At 34.9% G+C, this 19,570-nt stretch overlaps 1 protein-coding gene across 2 annotated transcripts in view; it reads right to left on the bottom strand.

Moving 5' to 3' along the window:
- Strip (striatin interacting protein) overlaps nt 1-15,296 on the bottom strand; it is an 84,088-nt gene extending 68,792 nt beyond the window's left edge. For both annotated transcript variants that reach the window (XM_089087091.1, XM_089087099.1), the window contains exons 1-3: nt 15,170-15,296; nt 5,094-5,210; nt 1,905-2,066 (exon numbers count right to left, since the gene is read on the bottom strand). In XM_089087091.1, coding sequence (XP_088943217.1) covers nt 1,905-2,066; nt 5,094-5,210; nt 15,170-15,247 — 357 coding nt within the window. In that variant the 5' untranslated portion in view covers nt 15,248-15,296. The remainder of the gene's footprint in view (nt 1-1,904; nt 2,067-5,093; nt 5,211-15,169) is intronic.
- Between the last annotated feature and the right edge of the window lie 4,274 nt (nt 15,297-19,570).

Genomic DNA, 19,570 nt, shown 5'->3' with positions numbered 1-19,570 from the left:
ACCTTTACTAAGATCTTAAAACCTTAAAAAGTCATTTTGACCACAAATTTACAATCCTAGATTTTACCAGCTTTTGAAATATTTCACTACCTGGGACCAAAATGGGTTGGTAATAATTTCCAGGTCGGTATTATATGAATAAAATAAACTAACCTATGGATTGATGCATTTATGGGTCTAGAGCTCCTTATGTAAAATCTAATTTTAAGTAAAAGTCCCTTGTTCACATTAAACACACGTAAAAAACAGCTGGTAATCTTCTAGACTTTACACCTTATTCAGCCTAAAAATAAAAAAAAAATAACGAGGTTTCTTAACATTGCATGCTAAATTCAATTGATTTAGTATTCACTTCATACACGGCTCAACTCAAACAAATTTCCATCCAGCAAAACTGAACCTACATAGAAATCAGTCCACACAAAATTCATTAATTAGAAGACTAATCACTGAATGACTGGCAGTGACAACAAGAAATAACAGAGCCCTCTTGTTAAGGAACTGCTCGCAATAAATACATGTAGGAAGTGCAGGGAGGAAGGGGGATGCAAGTGACTATATATGTCCTCATTTTTCGCGTGATTGCAATATAAATTTGCAATCATTTAAAACATTGCAAAAGGCTCCTCCGAAGTGTTGCCAGCCAATAGCTCTTTCGCCTGATTTTCGGTTTTTAGCTTGTTAACAAAATACTAACGCCATAAATGTACATTTTAGTGTACATTCGTAGTGTACGGTATGATGTGGGTTGGAAGGCAGCCAGGGTCTCATTGGATAAAACCATAATTCATTCTTTACTTAAGTACAGAGGAAAGAAATACATCTCAGCTGTTTATTTCAAATTAAAACTGTAATTCCTGATCCGTTTTTAATCTTTTGTATTTCACCTAGAGGGCCCACTATACACTATACAATGCAACACTACCTCTTTTAAATTGCGAATTTTTACCTCGTCTTAAGTTTCAATCACTCTTGACTTACAAGAAAACAAAATAAAAACTATGTTGTAATATCAACAGAGCAAAAGGTGTATTTAGAAAAGAGCAAAAGCCTGAACAGAAATAAATGGTATCTGTATTGAAAATAAAACTGCATGGAGTGTTCTGTACAAAAATGATAATAATTTCCACCAGGCACCCAAGAGTAACACTACTCAAAGAACTGTATCAGCCAAATGGCTCAGAAATTATCCGTAGAAATGATCCAAGCTGTATTGTCTAAAAACCTACTTCTGATTTCACAGCCAGTCCAGAAGTGTGCCCGTTAAATTGAGCGGTAATGCAACTTTTTACAGAATTTCAGTTCAGTTCCTAAAAATTTAGTAGAACAAAAACCCTTCTTTATACAATTCCCATAGGCTAATGCATGGAAAATATCCAAGAGTCTAAACTTTAAAACAACAGTTAATAAATAAATGCCTTAAACTTGGTGATGGATTAAGATTTTTATTCGCCCCTCCTTCCTTACATTTAAGCGTGTCTTTTTGAGCCCCTCCCCCCCCCCCAAAAAAAAAAACCTAAATTAAATTCTAGCCTACGAATTATACACCTGCTTATCCAGCAAAAAGAAAAGAAAAATACAACACCCAAAATCATAGTCTACAAGCCCCAAAAACGTCATAAAAATTTTATGGTCATCTCCTTTCCTGAATCTTGGACCTGCCTGACACTAATAGGGGCACGTATGCCAATTTTCAACAAATGGGGAAGATGGTTCAAATATACAAAAAACTGTCTAGGACACAATTTTTTAAGTGTGTATGGGGGAAAGGGTACTTCGGGTCAGTCTCAGAGAAAAATTCTATCAGCTAAGCCTGTCTTAAGGTAAATTAATAATAAAAGCTAAAAATCAAACATAGCTACTAAAGAAAGGAAAGATTCTAACAAGAAAAAAATATTTCGGACCTGTGCAATATAGAGAACAGCCCTTGCTGCTTTCATTCTCAGCAATTTGCTTGTAAGTTCCAGCCTATCAGACAACTTCATGAGAATTGTTTTTCTAGTGTTAGGTGATGTTGTCATCCATTGTAAGGTCATTCCAAATTCTGTCATTGTTTCTTCAAACGCCTAAAAAAAGGAAAGAGAAGCATGCATATATACATGATATTATTTGGGAGGGTGGAGAGGACAGAAATGTTTAAAATGCTCACAAATTATATGAATAATGGAATTAATTATTAAAATTCTCAAGACCTCACAAAGGGAGGAGGAGGCAGTCTTGTGTACAAGACTGAATTAAGGAAGTCGATCTTTCAGATGCAATAGAACTGTCAACAAGGAGGATTAAACTCATTTTTTTATAACACCAATTTTCGTTTGAGAGGCCAGAATTTAATTATACATGTATTTTCTACTTAATATTAACTTAACTTGGAACTTAGTTCCTCCTGAGCCATTGGTGGCGCATAGGGCGTCGACGAAGCCTCTCCACTCGTCCCGAAGCAATGCTGCAGCGGTGATATCTTCACACGCATGTTTTAGCGAGGTCTCAGCCGTCCTCAGATATTGATAAAAAGTTTACCTCAAAGTGTTCTTTGGATGACCTCGTCTTCTTCTGCCGCCTGGTTTCCAGTCTTACGCTGTCCGAGGAAGGCGGCCTTATTTCATGAGGAGTACATGGCCTAAATATGACCACCTCTTCTTCCTCAGAACAGCAGTAATGAGAGGCTGTCCTGTTCTATTCTGGATTTCAAAGTTCTCTGATTCTCTGTTGCCAACTTATGTTTAAATTTCACCTCAGGCACATATTTTCAAATGTAAAAATTCTCTTTTCGAGATGCTGGTTCATTTGCCAGCACTCACTAGCGTAGCGGAGTATGGAGAGTACTTCACTTCTGAAGAGACGTAGCTTAAGTCGCAAGGAATATTTGCTACTTCTCAAAATGGGCTCAAGTCTATTGAAAGCTCCAGTTGAATGACCTATTTTGAGTTTAATCTCGGTCATAATTTCACCGTCACATCCAATCTAGCTACCTATGTATTTAAAGTCCTTCACCTTTTCTAGACTTGTATTCTTGTGGTGCAGAACAAGCGGCGAGCTTGTGATGGACATGCTCTTTAATTTGTCAACGTCTATGCTTAGCCCGACATTTTCTGTAATTGCGTCAAGTAGCTGCTGCAACCTCTGTTTAGAATCTTCTAGCAAAACTATGTCATCCGCGAAATCTAAATCACAGAGTTGCTTGCTGCTTACTTTTAAGCCATATCCAGAGTTTCGTCTTAATATGTAATCCATTATAATTACAAAAAGAAATGGGGAAAGTACGCATCCCTGACGCACACCAGACATTATCTTGAAAAATCTGGTTGTGCCATTCTCGGTCTTAGCGCAGCAGCCCGTCTCTTCGTATAGGGATACTATCATACCCACTTGGTCTTCTGGCATTCCATAATACTTAAGGAATCTCCACAAGTATTCTCGGACAACTGAGTCTAACGCCTTTTCGAAATCGATAATAGTTGATATAGCTTGTTGCTCCACTCGTTTGATTCCTCGACAAGCGCTCTCAGTACAAATATTAAGTCGGAGCACAATCTGCCGCTTCTAAAACCATGCTGCTTTTCTTGGAGATGTGTAATTTAGTGCCTAACTAGTTGACTTTTCAATTGCACATTTGACATTTTTTCACCTTTCACAATTTTTTAGTGTCACAATGGTTTTTCTGATATATCATTGCAAGTATTCTAAAAACACTTCAATAAATTTAGACATTAGTGTAGTATTCATCATCATTCATCATATTTGCAACGTCATCATTGACGTTGCAAATATTAAGTCTTAATACATATTTCAGAGGTATTAATTGAGGTTACATGCCAAAATTGCCAAAACTAGACTTCCTGGAGGCCTCTCATGCCGCATAGGACATATCACTGGCATACCTCATCTAGATATGTTTTGTTTACCATTTTCATAAAGTTTATGCTTATGAATATACTATGTGTGGGGACAGGGGTCTTATTTCCTGCAAAATGGGATCATCAATGGCATTTATTTTGCTGTGTTCTATCAAGCATGACCAAAATAACAAACCCCTGTTTCACATAAAAGCAGAATAATTTTAATGGGAAACGGAAATACCTAAAGCTTTAAATCACATGAATTTAAAGTTTACTTTTCAGTTTAAAGTGTTGAGTTATAGTGGGTTTTTAAATAAGAGTTCTTGTTTCAATCCAAAAGATTTAATTGAGTCTTGAATAAATTCAGTCTTAGAAATTTCATAATGATGTAAGACTCTTGTACCCCATGCTACTGTTTCTGAATGAACCATCTGCACATATTTAAGATATACAATTGATGACTCTAATTGTGCAATTTAGAAAATTCTTTCAGTTATGACAGGCAATATCCTCTCTTGTTGTTGTCTGTGAAATAGATATATGTTGAAATAGCACCCAGGTAAAAGAGTGTGTTAAGAACAAAAAATATTCTTTCCTAAGTCTTTCGTCATGGGCACCCATATGGGGGGGGGCAGGGGGAGAATGATGGGCGGGGGCAGGGGGGCTCGCTGAATGATACTGCCTTATTTTTATATTTTGTTCTGATATTTCTATTATATACCATTAAAAATGCCAATTAGATGAGGTTTGCCCCCCCCCCCCTGAAATTCAGCTTATGGGCGCCCATGTCTTTCGTCACTACCAAACGTGAATTCAAAACGAAATCCTTCTGTCCTTAGCAACCGTATCAATGATTTAAACAATAATTGAAAAATTAAACCCCCCAAAAATTTCGTGATTTTTTAGTGGGGCTAGAACTATTCTAACCTTTTCTTTTTGCACAGAAAATTCCTTCAGGAGGCCTAAAATTTAGAATTCTGACTTACAGCTTTTTATTATGTATTTGTGTAATTACTGTTGTAGCTTCAACTTTTTTGCTCAACAGTATTGTATAAATGTAAGTACAGGAAAGTGAACAGCACTTAAAACCAAATAGGGTTATTAACCCCACTCACACACATATACTGGGCCTTGATATACCCCTTTTAGGGTGCACTAAGAATTTACAGGACAAGAGTTTTCCTTATCAAAGAAATAAAAACAGCACATATAATGTGCATAAACTATAGATAATGACGTATAATTTTTACATACCTTCAGATTCAGCTGAAACTCAGGGACTTCTGTATATGTATAAAGTTCTGCAATTTCATTTGCATATGAATCTGAGTCATCATATATAAAATCAATATCTGGACAATCAGATCCACACTAAAAAATAAAAACCAATGCTTGAAAACGAGTATCAGTAATTGCACTGAGGGAAATACCAAAAAGTTCAAAATTCTTTTGTACATTCAAAATCTATTAAAGTAAATAAATGAAAAAATAGATAATTTTTTCAAGGCAAGGAAGGAATTTCCTTTCCCCTGTTTGGCTGAATATCCTGAGATCCTCTCCCTCCCCTTGGCTAATTGTTTGAATAAAAGCCAAAGAGTTAGTGGCCATATAAACAGTTTTCAACAACCTTACACTTTCATACATTACCTTACAAAATATTAGCAAGATCATACCATGTTTATATTATGTAAGCAAGAGTCGTAAGATTCACTTGTTCCCTTTAATTAAATTAAAACAACTATGTTTTTAAAATGTTGGCAAGCTCATACCATGTTTTTATTATGTAAGCAAGAGTTCTAATATTCCATTTACCTTTAATTAAATCAGAAAAAAAACAATGTTTCTAAAATCAAATTAAAGAACAAGATTTGAGCTGAAAACAAAGAGGTTTTCCATATATGAGGGGGGATACCCCCTTCTCAACCCCCCACTGTTTGAGCTAGTGTCATGGTATTTAACTGAAAGCATTAACGAGTACAACAAACGTAATTAATGGGCAGCTACAAGTGTTTCACTTATCAATTGCCTCTGAAATACTTGAACTGTAATTTTTTTTAAGCAAATGCATATAGATAAGCTCCTATATTCCTGTGCCATTCTGAAATATACTTTTTATTCCAATACAATTACCTTTGTGTTTTGGCAGTCATATTTAAGCATCAGGGGAGGGAAGCCAAGCTTTGGCGCAAAGACGTCAGAGTTGAGGAGGGGTATTGCCTAAACTATGCAAATTCACACTGGCTCACAACTTTTGGTGGGTAGTTTTAAACTTAACAAAAGTTACATATTTAGAGTCAAAATAGGAAATCGATTTCTTTTATCCATAAATTAGCATTAAAACTCTTTTTTTGGAGCTGGTTACTATTAGCTTGAGCTCCTCCTTACATACTATTTTTTTGTTTTCTACTTAAGTTAAAACTTCAATAAAAGCAAGAAAAATGTTGTCAATTCAGTTTTACTTTTATTACTGACTTTTTATGAGTTCATAATTTTTCTTATCACCTCCTATGGTTTGATATTGCTTTAACCTAAAAGAACAATTTATTTGGGATGAGTGCTGAATAAGGAATCAAATTGTCTCCTCAATTGATTTCTGTCTCCTTACCTTATTTCACTCCCCCCTCCCTATTTCTTTTCTCCTAACCTGATTTCTTTCCTATAAGTGACCTTAACCCAAAATTTTTTCAGGGCATAACTAGGTTTTCAAACCAACAAAACATGAAAGTTTCATTGTATGGCTAAATATTAACTTTTTAAAATTTGTTGGCTATAAAAGATAAACACATCACTCAATACACATTCTAATGCTGTATAAATATACTAATTGTTCAACTTGTAGATGCACCACCCCTCCCCTCTAACTGGGCCCTAGGCTACACACAGAACTTGGGCTTTTGTATTTTCAGTGAATGTTAAGACAAGGGGACCACATTGAATAGATACCATAAAAGATTAATAACCTTAAATATCCATAAAAGCTAACTTATTTCATCCATATGGGAAAATTCCTTCACTTTAACTGCTTGCCCTGACAAGAAATACTTGCTTTGCATAGAGTATGTTCATGGTGGAAATTATAATTTAATTTGTATTTACTTCAAATATAATGCAAAATAATTGAAAAACTAAAGTAGTTTATTAACATTACCTTGACATGCATTACACTTATTATTAAAACACAAATAATTTTAATGAGCAATACTAAAATATGAAGAATATATGTGTTAATGCCTTAACACTCATAATTCTCATTGGTCATTTGCATCCATTTTTCTCAAGCTTATGATGATTGCGCAGAAATTACTATAGTAAAACTGCTAGTAAACCATAAACCATGTTCACAAAAATTAACACTGTTAATATTTGATTGGTCTGGTTGATAATTTGTTCTCACCTGGAACAGAAAATTCAATTTTTATTAAATTTTGTTAACTTTTTATTAGATCTGGAACACATTCATATTCTCATTTTATTTCATAATAGCAAATACAAAGATTTAACAATGGCAAATACTTCTCAAGCAGTAAAGAACATGATACAGCATCTTTTGGACAAGAAATGAGTTAAAAAAGCAGCCTAGTTAAAAACATACCAAGCAATATTAAATCAATTCTTCCCAAGCTATATATCCAACAGGCACTGATAAAAAAAAATCAAATTAATTAAAACTAAACAATAAATAAATCTATTAGCGCTGTCTTTTATATGATAAACAAAAATTATAATGGAGTGAAAAATTAAATAAATGAAGAAACCAAATACTAAAAAATGTTACCAATTCAGTGTTACTTTTATTACTGACTTCTCATGAATTCAGTAACTTGACCACTGTTTGATTGGATTTGTATACCTAATGTTTGAAGACAGGCATTTTGATGCCAATTAGTAATAAACAGTAGAAACTTTGCATATCTGAAATAGCCTTTCTTGATTGTCATGGTGTCCCTCTCTGATAGTGCTTTGTCTTTGTTCTGAATAGGTCCCTTAGTCCATTTAAACCATTAGACCTTTATCCAATGATAAAAGCTTCAGGTCTGCTGGACATTAAAACATCCTGCATGTTATAAATTAAGACATTTGTCATTTAAGTAGCCTAGTTTTTTTTTTTTCTTCTCCAAACCAATGTCCTAGGGTTATATATAGGACCATAAAGGAATGTTCATTTAAAAAGCATACAATTGGCCTACTGTATTTGAAAATAGTAGGCTATAAAAAGACATCAAGCAGTGTCTTTATCATCTCCCTACCTCAGTTATGGAATTTCAAATATATTCACCATTGGCCTTATAGCATAATTCTTTAATAATTGAGTGTTGTTGCAAATCATTAGTTTTTTGTAGAAACAGGTTTTCTATAGTTTTGATTCAATGGAATCTAGTTGTGTTGCAATATTTGGTAAAATTCTAGTTTAGCTACTTTTTCTATCTTGGGAAGGGGTTAGGTTAGGAAAATGAAACTTTAAGTAATGAATCCACGGCCAAAAATATACTGGGAGAATGCATTGTCAAGCGTCCATGTTAACCCCCTTCTGATTTCTAAGTCTTAGAAACTTACCTACTTGACAAATTATACCTTTTCAAATTTTGAAAATATCATTTATCTTAATTTTCAATTATCAATTTGTTTTTCTCTGGTTTTAGTTCTGAAAAGTGCACTTCCTGTTACTTGAGTAGAATTTTAAGCCATATGAATGGATTTTTTTTTAATTTGGAAAATATATTTGCATATATTTGAAACCTCAAACTGGGATTGAGCAAAGTTGTGAAGCTTAAAACAGTTTTCTTGTACTTCATTTAAGCAGAAGATCTTTTTTACAAGGTTTCACTTTCACAACGGAAAATCTTGAAAGGTTATCAAAGGTCACTGTCCTCTACAGTTGGAAGGAGTGGAGGTAGGAACTTCCAAAATACCTTCCTGGGACATATATCAGTCTGTAGGCCCATCCCGGAAAGCTTCATTTTCCTAACCTAACCTCTTTCTGAGATAGCAGAAAGTAGCTAAACTAGAATTTTGCCCAAAATGAAGAGGAGCAGAGAAAAGCAACTAACAAATTTGGAAAGAGCATAAAATAAGATTATAATGGTACTACTTTTATTTTGTTAGTATGCTTCCTTCAGTACAGCCCTGACTCTCATCTGTTACCAAGGCCAGTGTCCATTGGAGGGGGAAAGGTGGAAGTAGGTACTTTAAAATACCTTTCCAGGAGATCCTTAGGGTTCCTTCCTCAGTTTAACCTTTCCAGGAGATCCAGGAGATTCCTTCCTAAGTTTTATTCACTTTCCTAAACTATTTCTAAGATTAACAATGGCTCTGAACTGGGAGGGTATAAAAAGGGAAGGTTTGAACAGACTAGGATAAAGGAGGGTATAAAGAGGGAAGGTTTGAACAGACTAGGATAAAGGAGGAGCATTTATGACTATGTTGGCATCTGGCAGCTTGGTACCATACTCAGTTACTAGTAGTAGTGGAACTTTACCCCCCCCCCCTCACAGTGAAATCCTAGATAACTCATCCCCTTCCCACCAACTAAAAAAAAAAAAAAAAAAAATAGCAGTGAATTTACCTGATCTCCATCCTTTCCCAATTTAAGGGGAATGTGAATCTAGCAGTATTATTCTTACTCTATTTTCTGAACTAATTACTATAGGCCTAGGCTTAAAAGCTACTTTTTTTACTTCATCATTATTAGATATTTCATATTCACTAGATCTTCAGAGTTGCTTCTAGTAGGTAACACCCCCTTCCTATTTCATGGACAACTTGACCTGATCAAACAAAATTAATAGGCTACTTACCCTTTTGTAACCATAACTCATGTAAGTATAATTTTTCAAAATAGCAAAAAGCCCATTATCAATCATTTTTCTTACATGCAACAATTAATGTTTATTATTTACAAAATTGGAGCAAGTGAATTGATCATTATATTTGGGAAGTGCATACAAAAAGGAATTGAGTAGTATGTCCACCATGCCAGCTATAGAGTCTAGCATACATTGGCCAATGATTTAATCTTTAATGTTCTTTGATGAATAGAAAATGATTGAACCATTAAGCAAAAAGGCTGGTAAAATTCTAAAAGTAAAATTAAAATTCTAAAGTAAAATTCTAGTTTAGCTCCTTTTTTCTATTTTGGAAAGATGTTAGGTTAGAAAATGAAACTTTCAGGGATGGATTAATAGACTTAAGTACAGGTAAAGGCCTAGGTAGTTCACTGGACATAAGCAAACATGTTAGGAAAACAATTCTTAATTCATAATATACAGAATAATCATAGTTAACACATTTCGCATGAAGGTCACCTTTATATTCAGTTATTTCATTGTTTTACATATTTTCAATCTAATTTCAGAATTTTTGGGGTTTATTTTCTAAGTCTGTCTTTTTAAAAACATGCTCAAACAAATGGCAAAATAAATAACCTAACTTCTCAGTATTTTTCTTTTAATATGTGATGTCAGAAATAATTTTGATGATTACCTTAATTCGCACTTTGGAGCGAAATTAAGGTCCATACTGGATCTGCTGTGTTTCAGGTCAATGATGGCAAAATTTTGTCACTGTGTTTAGGGTCCAGTGACATGCAGTAAGAGAGGTCTGCTGGAGAGATGCCCAAAGGGGCATCAGCCTCCTAGCAAGACAGTCATTATGATGAAGTTGCCATCAGTTGGTAGTTGAGTGGGACAGACAGTACCACTCATATTTCCATGGCTTGTCATTCCATTCCTTGTCCAGTCTGGACTTGAAGGACGCAGCCGTGGGTGCAGTTGCTGTTTCAGCTTGAAGGCTATTCCAATCATTGACAACATGCTCAGAGAAGAAGTGGTTGACAGAACGTTTTGACAGCTTTTGTGAGTGTCCTCTTGTATGGTGCTGACTTGAATGTTTGGTAAAAAGGGGGTTATTTGGTTGTGCATTATACTTGTATGTCAGCATCATATCACCACGGTGGCGTCTGAAGATGAGTGTTGGCAGCTGCATGCGTTCCAGTCTCTTGTTGTATGGGAGATCTCGTAGGCCAGCTATGCACTTTGTGGCACGCCTTTGAACTCCCTCAATTAGACTGGTATCATTCTTATAGAGAGGGGAGGTGAGACCTGTACCAAAATCTAAAACAGGCTGATGATTTTCAATCTGTTTTGACACCACTGTGTTTTGTGTATAGTAGTATCTATAAACAAATTTTGTAGATCCCATTTGTTCAGCACAAATTTGAAAACTGAGAAAATGCTTACCAAATTGAGGTGATGATTGTGATGAGCCATTTGCCTAGAGGCTATAATTTAACAATACAAAATCACTGTTTTTTAGTGTGACCAAGTGCTCAATACGCATCTTGAGTTATATCATTAGATACAGGATTATCCCAGCTATTCTGCTAATTGGTGTTTGCAATTTTTCAAGTTTGCTCCAGCAATTATTCTTGGGTTTTTTGTTAGCATATAATAGGCTACTGTTGAGTGTGTTGCTGTTGTGGTGTATAAACAATGATAAATGTGGTGACAAAATAGTGCACTAATATCATGGTATTTCCTGTTTAACTATCTGGCCTCCACCTATGGAGTTGATATTGCCCCCTTCCCCCCCCAGTAAACATAAAACAAAACTTCCAAGTAGCCAACATCCCTCAGGTAGCCATCCCCTTCCTCTCCTTTTCTCTGTGTCACCAACTGAATTGAACAAACAAATAATACAGAAATCTTTTGAAACAAAAGGCACAATTTGTTTCTATTGTGACAGTCCTAAGGGAGATCAAAGAAAGCTCTAGCTGAGGAGTTGAAATGCCCAAAAGCCAATGGAGCAGTTGACTTGATAATTTGTAAAGGTGCCACTGTAAAAAAAAAAACCTGCCATCTGGAGCAATCCCCCAACTGCTCCAATGTTCCATTGATGACTCTCCTTCTACCTTCTACCCCTGTAAATTATTTAAGTGATTAAAATCTTACACCATCAAATCCTGTCTCTCAACTGCCTAGTAGTGTTCACAATAATGTTTCTTTGTCTGATGCTGACCTTTCTTTAGCTTCTATTTCAAGTGTTTCTTCTGCATTAACTTGCTTGCCTACTGTTTCTTCCTTGTCATTCACAGCCTGGTATCCAACTATATTCCTAGTTCTTTGGTTCCTGCTTATACTAATCCTGCATCCTCCTGGATTCCTACCTCTCAAGGAATGAAGTTTCTTAGTTTCAATGTTGATAGCCTCCCTAATAAACTTTCAGAATTTTCATTTCATATGTTAATGGCAGAGGTTTATGTTACAGCAATTACAGAAGTTGCACCTAAAAAGACTTTGCCAGCCTAATCACCCAATGAAATCCAAATCAGTGGTTGCCAACTCTTTTCATACCTGCATTCCCCACTTTGTCACAGAGGAGTGTGTTTATATGTAAGAGATGTACCAAAGGTTAGGCTCATTCATTTTAATTCTCTTACTACTAATGGAATTGAGCCTGTTTGGATAAAAATAAACAATCAAACAATCTCAATTGTAGCGGGTGTTGTTTATAGAAGCCTCAGTGATCCCTGTGTTTTGTACTCTGAATCTAATTTGGCAGCTATGTTATCACATGTCATGTCCAATTTTGCAAGTTATGATCTTGTCCTCCTGGGGGACTTAAACCTTCCTGAAATACAATTGATTGATGGATCTGATTTTTGAACTAGAGATTCTCCTTTTTGTCTGCCCTCTCTGATAATTCCCTCTGTCAAACATTTTCACAACCATCTTGTTTCAGGGAAGGGCAAGTTTTCAACACTCAACCCGGCTATTCTCAGTAATTTTGACCTTCTTATTAAGAATGAAGTAAAAACACCCTTTGGTAACAGCAACCATGTTGTAATTATTTCAGATATATTTTTGTTTACTAAACAGCCCTCTTCCAAGCAGCAAAATTATGTCAATTACAAATTAGTCTCCAAAAGACTTTCTAATGTCAACTGGGAACAGCTAATCACCAAAGATATTGAGGAGAAATGGTCAAACATGAAAACTGTAATTTTGCATGCTGATAAGTCATGTAACAGTATTTTTTGGGCTAAACAGGCCAAAAGTCTACCTTTTTAACAACTGAAACAAGTAAGCTAATTAATGGAAAACATTGAGCATGGAATCATTACAGAAAAAAGAAAACCTCAGAAAATTATCAACCCTTCATAACCAGACAACCAACCATACCAAGCAGTTGAAGAGAAGGTTTAAGGAACAATTGGCTGAGGATGTTAGGGAGAATCCTAAATCTTTCTTGCAATATGCCTTTCAAAAATGTTGCAGCAGATGCATTGTCCCTGACATCCTGTACAACAGTCAACCAGTTGCTGATCCTGAGCTGAAAGTTGAAATTTTCAACCAACAACTTGCTTCTGTTTTTTTCCCTCCAATTCCAGTATTGTTTTCCCCCATATCCTATATATGATGTATCATACACAATGGAACCTATTCTGATTAAGAACTCAATAGTTCTAAAGGAACTTATGTCACTCAAATTGAATAAATCAGCATTCATCCTTGTATCATCCATGAATGTTGAGCAGTCTTGTTTCAACCTCTTTCCTAGCCTTAGAAAACAGCCTGTATCATTTCAATATTTAAAAAAGGTAGAAAGGACCTTGCTGAAAACTACCAACATATCAGTAGTTGTTAAGGTTGTTGAAAGAATAATCAATTCTGCAGTTACTAGACATCTTTTTAATATCTTCATTAATTATGCTCTTTCCACTATCAGTAGTAACTAATGCTCTTTGCTGATGACCTGAGGCTCATTTGACCAGCCTTGTCCTGTGAAAATCACACCCTTCTAAAAGATAATTCCTTCTTTTTTCCAACTTAAAAGAAAAAAAATACAATTTTTGCTATGCTCTCAACACAATGCATAAATCTTTTGAAATTGATGCTATAAATTGTTAGTGTTCATCTTGTATAGATAGTGTGACCGATACTGTTCATCCCAGTCATTGTTAATTCTGTTTTTTTATAATGATAGATAAAGCAGTGGTAAAAATACAAAATATTGCTATAAATACACATATACATATACAGTATATACCCCACCCCCCTAATGTGCAAATATATAACAAAAATTGCATTCTGAACCTAAAAATAACTAAATGAACTGTACCCCAACCCCTAAATAAATCCAAATCAGGGTATATATTTGCACATCAGGGGGGTGGGGCAAAATTTATTTGTGATGTAAATGAAGGTTATATTTAGATTCAAATGCAATTTTGATTGTATATTTGCACATTAGGGGGGGGGTTGGGGTATATACTCTGAATGTATGTGTACATTTATAGCAATATTTTGTATTTTCACCAATGCTTTATATATCATTAAAAAAAAAAAAAAAATTAACAATGACCAGGATGAATGCTATCTATATGGGATGAATGCTAACAATTTATAGCAGCAATTTCAAAAGATTTACACATTGGTTTCACAGAATGGAAAAAATGAAAATTTTCTTTCTTTTAAGTTGGAAAAAGAGGAAAGATTTGAGGATAAAGGTTCTCCCCTGGGATAATAGGGTAAGACACCCAGTAGTCGGACACTTTAATCACTTTGAAAACTTTTTGACATTTAAACTACTCTAATTACTGTATTATACCACCTAGAAACTTAATTTTTGTATCAAAAATTTCTGAAGAATTTCTGAACAAGTAGGTTACTAATTCAAATAGTTTCACTTGTACAGCGCCACCTATTTTTGAATTTACTAGCAAGCGACAATTCTGCCTAAACTTGGACATACAAAAGGCTCATTGTAAATAGTGATTAAAATAGTATAAAGGATTCTGTCCGAGAATAGGCAGGTGGCCAACTACTGGGTGTCTTACCCTATGTTAACTAGGATCATTATACATATTTTAAAGTAAGAATTGTTTTCTTAACATGTCTCCTTACCAGGGGTGACAATTCTAAGTTTATACCAAAAAGGCATCAAATGGTATGTTTACTTTATTTGTAAATCAATAATATCAATCACAAAATATTTACCCATGTTAGGCCTATAGCCTGTAGACCCATCCCTGAAAGTTTATTTTCCTAACCTAACCCCAACCCCTTTCCAAGATAGCCAAAAGTAGCTAAAGTAGAATTTTACCAGTGCTTCGAAACACCTTCTCAGGACATACTTTTAAGCCTGTGGACCCATCCCTGAAAGTTTCATTTTCCTACCTAACCCTTTTCCAATATAGCCAAAAGTAGCTAAAGTAAAATTTTAACACTGAAAGTTTCATTTTCTTAACCTAATCCTTTTCCAAGATAGCCTAGCAAAAAGTAGCTAAATTAGAATTTCACCCTGGAGTGAATCTAGGCCTACCCAAGTCTCACCTCAGAATCTTGCCTTTGTCTTCTAAGAATTTCTCTCAGTTTAGGTGGGCCCCTTCTTCCAGAATTGACTTCGTCCATTCTTACAAATCAAACTAATGCACTTCCAGCTTATTCCATTGAATATTTCTTTCTTCTTCTTCTGTATAACAGCATATTTCTTCTTCTTCTTCTTCTTCTAATTCACAGCAGGCGGGCTATTCAGTTGGTACTATTTAGCCCTCTTCTTTTTGCTTCACTCTGTGGGCTACAGAGCTACTATCTTGGTTGTCTCTTGTTTATTAGATATTCTCAGATATCTTTCAGTAGATCTTTTGACTCAAGGAGTTCAAATATAAGATGATAGATATCGATTTCTGTGCTCTGTGTGCAGGTATAGTTGGCTAGGCTCTTGGCTGATAGTGAGATTTTGCGGTGTTTGAAGTATTTTAACAGTTTACACAGCAAGGTATGTTGTGCAGACGTCAGCATATTACATTCAAATAGGCAATGGTCAATTGTTTCATTATTCATATTACAATGCCTGCAAAGAGGGGACAGGGGAATTGAACCACTTGAATTAGAAAACTTATATGAGAATGCAAGGAAATTTAGTCCATTTGTTCCAGAACGAATTCTATGATAAATTTTAGAAAGATACTTATTGGGAAAGGGGGAAAGGGTAGGATTAATCTTATTAAAATTAATATCTGATAGCCGCCATCGGTAAATATCTCTGATTGGGATTGGTCTCCCACTTGGCTGGTCAATATTTCTAGCATTTTTTGCAATTTCATCAACCTGATGATTACCACTTATGCCAGAGTGGCTAGGAATGTACTGAAAATAAGTTTTTATGCCACTTGAAGCAAGATTATCAATTATACTGAGACAATGATAAGTGTCAATGTCCAACTTACATTGAGGAGCTGAGGCCAGCAACTCAAGGCTTGATAAAGAGTCGGAATAGATGATAATATTATTAAAATTTGCAATCAAAGGTCGGTTTTGCTTAAGGTGTTCTAATGCCATGATTATGGCATTTAACTCAGCAGACATTATAGATAAATTATTAAATAATCTCTCGCCCATTGCAATTTTCAGGTGAGGAAGGAAAAAACCACTTGCAACCTTCTCATTCATTTTTGACCCATCAACAAATATTTGGAAGTGATTTTTATAGGTAATTGTATTAAGTTCTGTAATTTTTTTCTGGACAAAAGCAATGGGGGTTAAATCTTTATTCCATTTTGAAAATTCAGTATTTATTATGGGAAATGACCAATTCCATGGAGGGGATTGGGGGAAAGTAGGTGCAATAGACTTTGCTGGTACAGGGAACTTCTTTTGAATATTGCCATACTCATCTGCAATACCTCTATACATGACTGGATTTCTTAACCAATTATGTAATGTGTGTGAGCTATTTGATTCAATTTTCGTAAGATTTTTTATCAAGAGAAAGGTACGTCTCTCCCTTATTGTTGTTAATACACTATATAAGAAGGAACTTGGTGCTTGTGGGTTTACTAAGAATAAAAATCAGACGCATCATATCATTGTTTTTTTTTTCAATTTTTTTCATCTGTGTCTGTGCAAATGCAGCATAGACAATTAGCCCATAGTCAATATGGGGTCTTATATGTGATTTATAAAACTGGAGTAAGATTTTTTCCTTACAGCCCCCAGGGTGTGGAAAGAAGTCTTTTTAGTATATTTGATTTTCTATAGCATTTTTTTATTGTGTTTGAAATGTGGAGGTGGAAATTAAGTTTTTGGTCAAGCATGAGACCTAGGTCATTAATATGATTATCTTCTGGAATAGTTGTTTTATTTAGAGTTAGTTTTGCATTAACATGGTTTCGCTTCCGGTGAAATTGGATTATTTTTGACTTGGTGGGTGCAATGGGTAAATTTGAATGTTGAGAGAATTTTTCAAACTGTAAAAGTGACTTTTTCAGATTTGACTGTGCTATCTGAAATGTATTACCAGATGACCATTGTACCAGATCATCAGCATATTGTAGATTCGTGTTGGGAAGGTTCATGTCCCAAAGATATAGGGCAAATAGGAGGCAACTGAGGACTGCTCCCTGAGGTAGGCCTTTGGTTATTGTCTTTTGGGGTGAAGAGGCTGAACCAACACAAACGATGAAACTACCCACTTCTATGAAGGATTTAATAAAGGACACTAGCATAGGGGGTACTCAAAGGTTTGCAAGTTTATTTAAATGAATTTGGTGGTTCACATTGTCATATGCCCTTTCAAAATCTAGGAAACCTGCCACTAGGACATTATATTTTGAAAAAGATTCATTTATTGCATTTGTTAGCAAAATGAAAGCATCTGTTGATGAGTGGTGTTTCCTGAATCCAGTTTGAGTGTGTGGGATCATATTATTTTTTTCAACAAACCAGAGGAGTCTGTGATAGATCATTTTCTCCATTATTTTCCCCATCACAAGTGTAATCATTATGGGCCTATCAGACTCAGGGTTATCTTTTGGTTTATTTTTCTTTAGGATTGGTAGGAGGGACGAATATTTCCATATATTAAGGAACATAGAAGATGCCCTAGCGTGATTATAGCAATTTTGCAATTCTTGTTTGTATGAAGGTGAGAGATTCTTTATCCATGTAGGGTGTATATTGTCATAGCTGCTGCTAGATTTGGTCCTAATATGATGTATTGCATTATTAAATTCCTGGATTGAAAATGGATTGGTTATGTACTCGGATCCTGGGCGTGGTTGGTAACTTGGTTTCATGGGAATTGTGGACAGTTTGCTTTGATTATTTGATGTTAGCTTATTAACAAAAAGAGTTGCAAATAGGTTAGCTTTTCCATTATCATTGTCATAATGGGTATTATTATGTATAAGCTCATACAGGAGTGGGTTGGGGGAAGTCTTTTTCCCACAGATGTGGCTTATGACTTTATGTATAATTGGCTCATGTGTTTTTCTGGAGAGATTATTTGCAAAATTATTCCAGTATTTATATTTAGCATCTATTATAGTCCTTTTTAGATTAGATTCTGCTTGTAATTTTTTTAAATATGTAGTAGGTGATGGTTTTTTTATGAATTCAGTCCTAGCTGCCTTTTTTGTCCTCCATTTATTTAGGCACTCATTCGTCCACCATACTTTAGGAATTTGTTTAGGGAATGTTTTCTTAGGTGTTGTCTTGGGGATAGCATGATTAGCTGTATTTATTAGTAAAGATGTCAATGCTTCAGCATGTGTGTCAACTGTTGTGTTACAAATGCACAATGTTACAAATGTTACAAATGCATGAACTTTGGGTGAAACTTGTAATTTCATCATTTAGCTTATTTTGGAACATAGACCAATTTGCTTTAGTGTTGATATACTTGGAGGCATGAGATAAAGTTTCAGCAGGTTCATTTAGGGAGCAAACTATAGCAAAGTGGTCAGTACATAGACTATCAATTTTATTTATTTAAATTTTGTTCAAAAAATTTAATGACATAATTTGTTGGTCAATTGTGGAGAATCTGCCACTTTTGGGGTTGAAATATGTGTTCAGGTTTGGAGTGGTAGCAACAGCTAATTCATTATTATTTGAAGTCATATGCTCAATGAATTTACCAGCTTTATTTGCTGGTTTATTCCCCCACAAAAGGCTGTGGGCATTGAAATCACCACAAATAATGATATTTTTTAACATATTAGAATTATTTATATAATTAAAGAAATCCTTGGCATCTGTAGTTTGGCCATTAGGGTTATATAAGCTTATTATGTAGGTTTTTAAATTATTCAGCCAAACACTGATACCAATTACATCAACATCATTTGCAAAATCTGGAAAATTGATGCCACAAAATTTTATATTATTATTAGCTAATAAAGCTACCCCACCTCCTTTTCTCTCTGAAGATCTACCCTTTCGCAGGATAGTATATCCCGGAGACTTAATTTGTTGATTTTGGGTTAAATGAGTTTCCTGGAGGCAAGCAATATTAATGGAATTATTATTCATAAATGATATTAGTTCATTTAGCTTATTTTCTGTGAGTGATCTTACATTCCATTGGAGTATTGATATATGTTGTGTTGTTGATTTATTCTTCATATGACTGTGTATCAATGTTCAGCTTTGTTAAAAGTAAATCAAGATCTTTTTTTGCTTGAATGAGCATATCATCTGTGATGTAGATTTTTGACAATTCTGCAATGATATTTTTTTTCTGTAGTTGATGTATGTTCATGGACTGAACTTCTTTACAGTATAGAATGAATAAGCATATATTTGGGGATTGCATTTTTGGTAGTGCCTCCTGTTTGTTGGTTAAGGGATTGATTCCTGGTAGTGTTTCTGGTTTGTTTCTTCTTGGGAGGGGGGGGGCTGACCTCCTCCCACTGGAAAGGATGGCGGGTGTGCTTGGTGATTCCTTCTGAG

Source organism: Artemia sp. Qi Xiang Cuo, chromosome 1 (genome assembly GCF_049724085.1).
Source record: "Artemia sp. Qi Xiang Cuo chromosome 1, ASM4972408v1, whole genome shotgun sequence".
Classification (NCBI taxonomy): Eukaryota; Metazoa; Arthropoda; class Branchiopoda; order Anostraca; family Artemiidae; genus Artemia; species Artemia sp. Qi Xiang Cuo.
The sequence above is the reverse complement of the archived record's forward strand: the minus strand, read 5'-3'. Positions and strand labels throughout refer to the sequence as shown.